We start from the raw sequence: 9,434 nt of genomic DNA, 5'->3' as shown, positions 1-9,434 counted from the left end.
GGTGTGGTCTCTTTAGGACTGATAATGTTCAGAGAAGGAGAATTGCCAAAAGTCCATTTTATTATAATAAAAAAATAGTGTCAAAGCTGGGTGAGTCAAAGGACAATGCAGTGCCCTTTAGACGGTGAACTTGATGTAGTGAGAGCTTGTTTTTGTTAGAAACCACCGTATTTAGGGGAAATGCTTTCATCTGAAAGCGATTGCTGTACTTCCTTCAACCCCCGTCTCCCTCGCCCCATCTGATGAAAGTCCTTGCTGAGTAGCATCTCAGACGTGGCTCGTTTGGAGAAAATGCGCCAAGAGGGTAATAAGGCTTCGGTGGGCGAAGGGCTGTCAGTCATGCGTCCTAACGCGCGCAGTTTTTCTTTTTCCTTTCCTTGAGTATTGGCTCCACCTGGAGAGTGCTATGCCCTCGCCCCTGTCTGTGCGCCGTGTCCTCCCGGGCGAGTTGTCTCCCTCTGGGGACTCGCGGCCCTGCAGCAGCCCCTGCGAGCGCCCAGGGCGGCGGGGACAGCGCGTCCTGGGTGGCACCCCTCCCAGGGCACCTCGGCTGCCCCGCCGCCTGGCCTGGTGCTCCATCGACTGGGAACAGGTGCGCTTCCTGCAAAGGCTGGGCGCTGGAGGCTTTGGCTCGGTCTACAAGGCCACTTACCATGGGCTTCCCGTGGCCATAAAACAAGTGAACAAGAGCACCAAGAACCGACTGGCGTCGCAGCGAAGCTTTTGGGCTGAGCTCAACATAGCCAGGCTCCACCACGACAACATCGTGCGGGTGGTAGCTGCCAGTACGCGCACGCCCGCGGGTTTTAATAGTCTAGGCACCATCGTCATGGAGTTCGGGGGCAACACCACTTTACACCAACTCATCTACGGGGCTACCGGCCTCCCCGAGGAGCCTTCCTGCTCTGCTGGAGGGCTGTTAAGTCTGACAAAGTGTCTCAAGTATTCCCTCGATGTTGTGAAGGGCCTGATGTTCCTTCACTCACAAAGCATCGTGCACTTGGACCTGAAACCAGCGAACATTCTGATCAGCGAAGAGGACGTCTGCAAAATTGGGGACTTTGGTTGCTCGCAGAGGCTGGAAGGTCTGCTAGGCTTCCACGCTCCTCACCACCTAGGCGGTACCTACACCCACCGCGCCCCAGAGCTCCTGAAAGGAGAGACCATAACTCCCAAAGCTGACATCTATTCTTTTGCCATAACTCTCTGGCAGATGACGACCAAGGGGGTGCCTTACTCAGGGGAGCGACAGTATGTGCTCTATGCTGTTGTGGCCCACAACCTTCGCCCATCTCTCTCAGTGGCTGTCTTCACGGACTCTGTCCTGGGCCAAAGGCTTGAGAAGATCATCCAGAGCTGCTGGGGAGCCAGTACTTCCCAGAGGCCAAATGCAGAGCTTCTCTTTGTTGACCTTAACTCTTTAAAATCTGAGTTCTGCTGACTTTAAGCCTGTGTCAGGTATGCTTTTCCTTGTTTCTATTCATTTTTAAAGAACTGGAGATGTAGAAGAAAACCTATGTATAGGATGGACTTTTGGAAAATAAAGTTACTTAAAACCTCCTTTAGTCTCAAGTGATTTTTTTTAAGACAAAGTCCTGAGCTAAAAACCTAGTACTTGTCTTAGTACTGTTGATAACTAACCCTTTTCCTTTACATAGCTGTAGGCTTTGCTTCCCACAGCTAGTGTTTAACAGTTCCATACTATTGCCTTTTCCCAAATGTTCTATTGAAAAAACCAATTTGTCCAAACAGAACTAAACTGTGGAATTGCCAATTTTTTTTTCTATAAATTTAAATAATAATTCAAATCACATAAATTCAAACTATTTGCAGGTTACTTGGTTCCATGTCAAATCAGTAAAAAAAAAAAAAAAATTCCTGTGCCTTCCCACAAAAAAAAAAATTCTTCACACATAAGATTTACAAACTGAGATAAAATTATTTTTAAAAAGAATAAACATCAAATGATTTGTGATATTTTGAACCCGTGATTTTTTTTTTGAACATGTGCATTGCCATGAGTAAAATCGTTTTCTAAAATGCTTCTGAACTGAGTGTCTTTTGCCTGGTGTTTGGACTCAGAAATAAATGACACAACAAAGGGTGGTTATATGATGCGGTGGGGGAGACAACCCTAAAGAATAGTAAAATTTAACATTTGGACAGAGGAGAACAGGCAAGGAGAGCCAGATAGCCAATTATAGAAGTAAAGGCAACGGCTGCTGGCACATAAGTCCCTAAAAGAATGAGGTGAGTGGAATCTTGTCATCAGGGCAACTCTAAACTTCCGCTTGGCAGCAGCAATCTCACTGAGCAGTAGAGGGAAAGGCCATTGTGGAGGACGGGGTAGTTCGTGGCACGCGCCAGAAGGAAGCCGAGGCTCTGCGTGGGCTGCTGGGGCAGGCAGGAGATGTAGAAGCTCGAAAAAGTGGTAACACACACAGAGGTTTTCAATGGTTAGTTTTGTTTTAGAATGAAGGAAATGAATTTTTGTGGAGGAAGCCAGAGGGGACAAAGATAATTGATAAAGTTTTAAAAATTTGTAAAGAGATGAAACATAGAATCTGGGGAAAGGGGTGCTAGCCTCAAAGAGAAAGAGCATCTCTTCTTGGGATGGGAGCTGAGGAGTGTAGGGCAGCTGCCACGTAGATCAGTTTAAGCCCGAAACCAAACCAAACCAGTTGCTGTGGAGTCAGTTCCGACTCATGGTGACGCCATGTGTTGCAGAGTAGGACTGCTTCAGAGGGTTTTCAAGCCTGTGACCTTTTGGAAGCAGATCGTCAGGTCTTCTGAGGTGCCTTTGGGTGGGTTCAAACCTCCAATCTTTGGGTTAATAATCTAGTGCTTAATCATTTGCACCAGGGTTGCCATAGACACATTTACACAGAGGGGAAAAGAAGGTTGATGAAGTTCACGTCTGTGGGCTTCTATTTGTTAAGAGTGGTTGAGGAAGGGAATCTCAGAGTGAGAGCATGCTTTAGTTCAGGACCTAGAACCAGTTCGGTCCAGTTAGAACATCTGCTGAGAATTTGCACTCCTAACAAGTTCCCTGCTAAGAATTTGCATTTCCACCATCCCAAATATACTGAATCCGAATCTAAAGTTTAACAAGATCCCCAGGTGATCCTTATGTATATGTTCCTGGGAACTTGTTAGAAATGCAAACTCCCAGCAGGGAACTTATTAGAAATGCAAGTTTTTACCAGGGGTTCAAACCAGAAGAACGGTTGGAAGCCCTGGTTTATACCTGTTTCTGGAGGAAGCAAAAGGAAGCTGCCTATGGGCATATGAAAATATTAAGTGTTGCTAACTCTGCCAATAAACTTGGGAAACCAACTGTTTATTGATAGATAAACTGATAGATCCCTCCACTGTCCATTGCAGTAATAGGAGTTCATGTTGGTAAGTTTAAAATACAATAGATCAGTTTTGTTCCATCAGGTGTGTTAAAATGTGATTCTAACTAAGCTGAATGCCTGATTAACAGACTGCCAGTGAGCTGCAGGATTACAAGATGGCCCTGTTAAGAGCGTTTAAATCCGGAATTGACTTTCAGGCTCAACACGGCCACAGCTTGGATTTAAATATCTTCCCTTCTCCTGGGAGCCATACAGAATGACAGGCAAACAGAGAGGAAGAAACACTGTGAACTCTATTAGCGGTGGAACTAGGAGATGCAGAAAATGCACAAACTCCGCAAAGTATGCAGTGACCCTGAAGCCTACAGAGTCTGTAGGAAATAAGTGCCGGGAGCAGTCGGGGCAGCTTAGGATAAGACTGAGGGACCACTCTTTGGCATTCCAGAAAAACTTGTCATAATTAGATACTCTGAAGGACAGGAGTCCGCTGTGAAATGCCAGTGTTGTAGAAGGAACTCCTGAGAGCAGGCTGATGTCAGAGCTGAGCTTACAAGAGCTGGTAGAGAAACAAGGAACAGGAAGTGCCAACGAAGGTCCAGTCATGCAGAAGTCAGAAAAAGGGTGCAAAAGATGCGGGGTCATCCCGAAGGGTGCTGTTAGGGAAGACAAGACGGCAGCAGAAGCCCTCCAGAGCCCAGTTTGTTTAGGAGAAATAAAAGGTGTGGCTGCATGGACAATGCTGCTTTGAATGCATGTCCCTCTCTACATTCCTGCCAATAATCCAATCTATCTCGTCAGGCTTCAGGAGCCTAATGCGGGAGACTGGATTATTGGCAGGACTGTGGAGAGTGACACACACATTCAAAGTGGTGCAGTAGACCACCGTCTTTGAGCAGGGTAATGCTGTTTCCTGTTCAGGATAAAATCTCACGGGAAAGAGCTTAGGTTGCTATACAACACTTTCGCTGCCCTTGTTTCCCTCTGCCATGACTGAACTGTTTCAAATTGGTTAAAAGCCCTGAACCATTTTGTTCCCACTAGGATGGCTAAGACAAAAAAGAGAAAATAACAAATGTTGGTGAGGATGTGGGGAAATTGGAACCCTTAGTCATTGCTGGTGGGAATACAAAATGATGCAGCCACTGTGGAAAACAGTATGGTGGTACCTCAAAAAACTACAAATAGAACTACCATATGACTCAGCATTTCCACTCCTAGATATATGCCCCAAAGACTTGAAAGCAGAGACTAAAAGAGACTTGTATACCAATGTTCATTGCAGCACCATTCACAATAGGCAAAAGGTGGAAACAACCTAAATGCCCATCAACAGATCAATGCACAAACAAAATATGGTACATACATCCAATGGAACTCTACTGAGCTGATGGTAGAAATGAAGTCTTGATACAGGCTACAGTATGGACGCAGCTTGAGGACATTATGCTGACTGAAATAAGTCAATCACAAAAGGGCAAATACTGTATAACCTCACTTATATAAAAAGACAAGTAAAGGCAAATGTACAGAGACCAAAGTTTATTAATGGTTACTAGGAATGGGAGGGAGGGAGAAAAGGGGGGTTAAAGGTGATGAAAATACCACATTGATTAAGGGTAGGGTTGCAGAGCTATTATTATAATTGCAGTCAATAAACTGAATACCTGTAAAGAGTTGAATTGGCAAAAGTTGTGTGATAGATATTTACAACATCAACAAAGACAAAAAAAAGAGTAGCTGTTGAGGCTGCTTATGTACAACCAAACACCTCATGGGATTTGGTTATTGGTTTGAAGGTTTAGGGTCATGGTTTCATGGGACATCTCAGTTAGTTGGCCTAATATTGTGTTTAGAGCTTCTGTTCTACTTCTTAGTTCATTCATATTCCTAGGTCTTAAAAGCTTGCAAGCGGCCATCCAAGGCATAGCAATTGGTCTCTATTCATCTTAGCAACAGAGGAAGGAGAGTCAAGAACAGGAGGAGAATATGGAATGTGTGGCTAATTGCCTCTATGAACAACTGCCTCCTTTGCCATAACACCAGAAGAACTGGATGGTGTCTGGCTACCATTAGTGAACATTTTGATCAAAGATTCCATAGAAGAATCCTAACCAAAAGGGGGAAATTGCAGAACAGACTTTGAAAATCTCATAGAATCCAAAATTTCTGGAACCAGGGAGGCTGTATGAACCCCTGAAACTATTGCCCTGAGATCATCTTGAAACCTTAAACCAAAAATACCCTCTGAAGTCATCTTAAAACTGAACAATAGTTTAACTAGTAAAAAAGATCCTTACTTGAGCATTATGCTGTTTTAAGAATTATCTATATGGGATCAAAGTGACAACAGCAACTCCAAAGATTAGATAGGAGCCTTAGGGGACAGTGAGTTTATGTTAATGAGGGAAGAACAATTCAGAAAATAGTTACACAACTCAAAGAATGTAATCAAAGTCACTAAATTGTACAGGAGGAAACTGTCGAATTGATGTATGTTTTTACTCAACAACAAAAACAATATAAATAAAATTTAGGAAATAATAATAAAGTTGATATACATGTTCTCATAAAAATAAAAAGCTTTCTTCTATAAAAGATGGTCTCTTTTAAAAAGGATGGACAAAGGTATACCAAGCAAATGCAAACCAAAGGCAGGGTTCACAATTTTATTAAAAGATAAAATGAAATTTAAACCAAAGAAAGACACTTAGTAATGGACCACATCTACCATAGCCTCCACCAGACTGAGTCCAATACAGCTAGATGATGTCCTGCTACCACCACTGACTGCTCTGATGGGAATCGCAATAGAGGGTCCCAGACAGAACTAGAGGAATGTAGAACAAAATTCTAACTCACAGAAAAAGATCAGACTTACTGGCCTGACAGGGACTGGAGAAACCTCGAGACTATGGCCTTCAGACACCCTTTAACTCAGTAATGAAGTTCACCCTTCAGCCAAAGATTACAAAAGCCCATTGCTGTCAAGTCAGTTCTGACTCATAGAGACCCTATAGGACAGGGTAGAGCTGACCCATAGAGTTGCAAGCCAAAGATTAGACAGGCCCATAAAAAAAAAAAAAAAAATGAGACTAAAGGTACATGACAGCCCAGGGGCAAGGACTAGACAGCAGGAGGGGACAGGAAAGCTGGTAACAGGGAACCCAAGTTCTAGAAGGGAGAGTGTAGACATGTTGCGGTGTTGTTAACCAATGTCATAAAACAATATGTGTACTGTTTAACGAGATGCTAGTTTGTTCTGTAAACCTTCATCTAAAGTACAATTAAAAAAATGATACTTAATGTTAAAGGATACAATTCACAATAAAGAAATAAATTTATGAACCAAATACCATAGTAACATTTTTCATAAGCCATTAATAATAAGCATTATAGGGACAAATAGAAACACTTTTTATAGAAGAATATAATTTACTCCTCTCAGTCCAAAACAGATTAGATGGACACAAAATAAGAGATGATGTGGAAGAGTTTGACAAAATAGTAGGATACATCTGATTGTTACACATAGAGCATTTAAGACACTAAGAAATACATACAGCTTCTTTTCAAACACCTGTAGAAATTGATCTATTATGCCATGAAGAAAACCTTAAACTCCAAAAACTAAAAAGAGGAGAGAAAAATAAAATAGACATTAAAAACAAAATTAGAAAACAAAACAAATACCCTTATCTGGATATTGAAAAACTCTTAAGCAACCATTATGTGTCAAAAGGAAATATTAATCTGTAGAGAACAACAATAATGTGAACACTTATACTAGATAAAACATAGGATAAAAATAAAATAGAAAAAAGTCATACCTTCAAAAACTAACATGACTAAACAAAAGAATGAAGGCAAATGAATTAAGCACGAATCAAAGTTACAAAAAGAAAAAATAAACTGAGGACAAATAGGAAGACATTTAAAAATATGGGAATTAAAACAGAAGTAACGAGTTAAACAAAAAAAAAAGTAGAAAAAGTTAACTAATTAAAATAGTTTATCGAATACAAATCACAAGTTAACCTAAAAGAAATAAAAGCACATACACATAAAATCAGAAATACAGAGAAAATAATGATCAAAATTGGGAAAATGTTTAATTTTTTAAGGACAACTTTGCACAACTTTATAGAATGGACATAGATGTATGGGTATGCAGGACACACATATAGTCCTAGCTCCGTCCCTCTGTCTTTTAAGCAAGGAGCCCTGGTGGTGCAGTGGTTGAGAGCTTGGCTGCTAACTGAAAGGAGGGCAACTCAAATCCGCTCAGAGGGCAGTGTATTTGGGTGCTTTTTTGGTTTTTTTTTTTTTTTTTGGTCATTTGAGTGGGCTTAAAGTAAAACTTAGCACCAGATTTTAATTTTTGAACTCTGAACTTTTAGTTTCTGGATTCTGAATTATCCACGGAAAGAAACTAGGCTGATTCCAGAGCAGGGAGAAGGATACAAAATGAACCTAGGACATGCCTTCAAATAAGGACGTGCTCAAGGAATCATAGTCTTATGTCAAAAAGACCCAGCAGCCAACTTGAAAGATCTCTCACTGGTTAAATGTGAGACGATTTGAGCATCAAAATAATTAATGATAGCAAGTAAAATAGGAATAAATAGTTGTGTCAATAAAACAGGAGTCCATTAACCCATACTGATATAAATAAATAAAGCAGGTAGAAAGGACAATTCTACAATACCAAATACTTATTAATTGTCCTGACAGTGGAGAAGCCCTGTCGATGTTATGTTACAAGGGATGTAGATATTTACACAAATAGATATCTTAATCAAGTTAGTAGCACCAGAAATGGAAAACTGGCATCGTGTGCCTCCTAATATGATGCACTAAGAAGAACATAGAATCACTTCTGTGGTAGTCCTGCCAAAGATGTGTAACAGGTTGCCATTGAGTCAATTCTGACTCATGGCAACCCCATGCGTGTGTGAGTAGAACTGCTGCATAGGGTTTTCAACGTGCCAATTTTGTGGACGTAGATCAACAGGCCTTTCTTCTGAGGTGCCTCAGGGTGAATTCCAACTGCCAACCTTTCAGTTAGTAGCCTAGTGCTTACCAATTGGTGCCACCCAGGGACTTTTGAAATATATATAAAAAAAAAATAATAATCATGAGGAAACAAGATACACTTCAAACTGGCCTGTATACTTCAAAAAAATTGTCAAGGTTATGAGAGACATGGAAAGAATGAGGAGCTGTTCCATATTGAAGGAGATGATGACTTGTCACAGCTGACCCAGGAATCCTACTCCTAGGTAGACTCTCCAAAGTATTGAAAGCAAGGGCTCAAACAGATACATGTATATACCAATGTTCATTGTAGCACTATTCACAATGGCCAAAAAAATGAAGACAACCAAAATGCCCATCAACGGATGAATGGAAAAACAAATACTGGTACATACGTACAATGGAATATTATTCAGCCATGAAAAGGGGTTAAGTTCTGATGTCTACAATGTGGATGAACCTCAAAAACTTTGTGCTAAGTAATGGTAAGGAGTCAGACACAAAAAGCCACACATTGTATGTTTCTATTTATATGGAATATCCAGAACAGGTAAATCCATAGAAACAAAAAAGCAGATAGGTAGTTGTCAGGGAGGGGAGAAGAGGAAATAGGGAGAAACTGCTTAATGACTTTTTATTTTGAAGTGATGGAAATAAAACAACTCCAGTTTAAAATATATAAAACCAGTAGTTTTATTTTGGAACCAGATAAGCTGACTCCGAAATTTATATAGAAAATAAAGAAACAAAAATAACACAGGAAAACTAAGAAAAGGAGATAAAAGGTAGCACTCCCCTTGTCAGATTTTAGCATGTATTTGAAAAAAAAACATTGCCAAGGAGTCAATTCTGACTCATAGCAACGCTACAGGACAGAGTAGAACCACCCCATAGGGTTTTCAGTGAACACCTGGTAGTTTTAAACTGCCGGTCTTTTGGTTAGCAGGCCTAGCTCTTAACCACTACACCTCCAGGGTTTTTAGAAAACCGAAATAATAAAATATTGTGGTAGCATCCAAACTACCTGAGGGACCGAATTGC

General features: G+C 41.0%; 1 protein-coding gene across 1 annotated transcript; it reads left to right on the top strand.

Moving 5' to 3' along the window:
- Window positions 1-406: 406 nt before the first annotated feature.
- Window positions 407-1,441, top strand: MOS (MOS proto-oncogene, serine/threonine kinase). Its single transcript, XM_003420013.1, has one exon. It carries the CDS (start codon window positions 407-409, stop codon window positions 1,439-1,441), a length of 1,035 nt encoding a protein of 344 aa, XP_003420061.1.
- The last annotated feature ends 7,993 nt before the right edge of the window (window positions 1,442-9,434 follow it).

The sequence above is a fragment of the Loxodonta africana genome, chromosome 18 (assembly GCF_030014295.1).
Source record: "Loxodonta africana isolate mLoxAfr1 chromosome 18, mLoxAfr1.hap2, whole genome shotgun sequence".
NCBI lineage: Eukaryota > Metazoa > Chordata > Mammalia > Proboscidea > Elephantidae > Loxodonta > Loxodonta africana.
The sequence above is the reverse complement of the archived record's forward strand: the minus strand, read 5'-3'. Positions and strand labels throughout refer to the sequence as shown.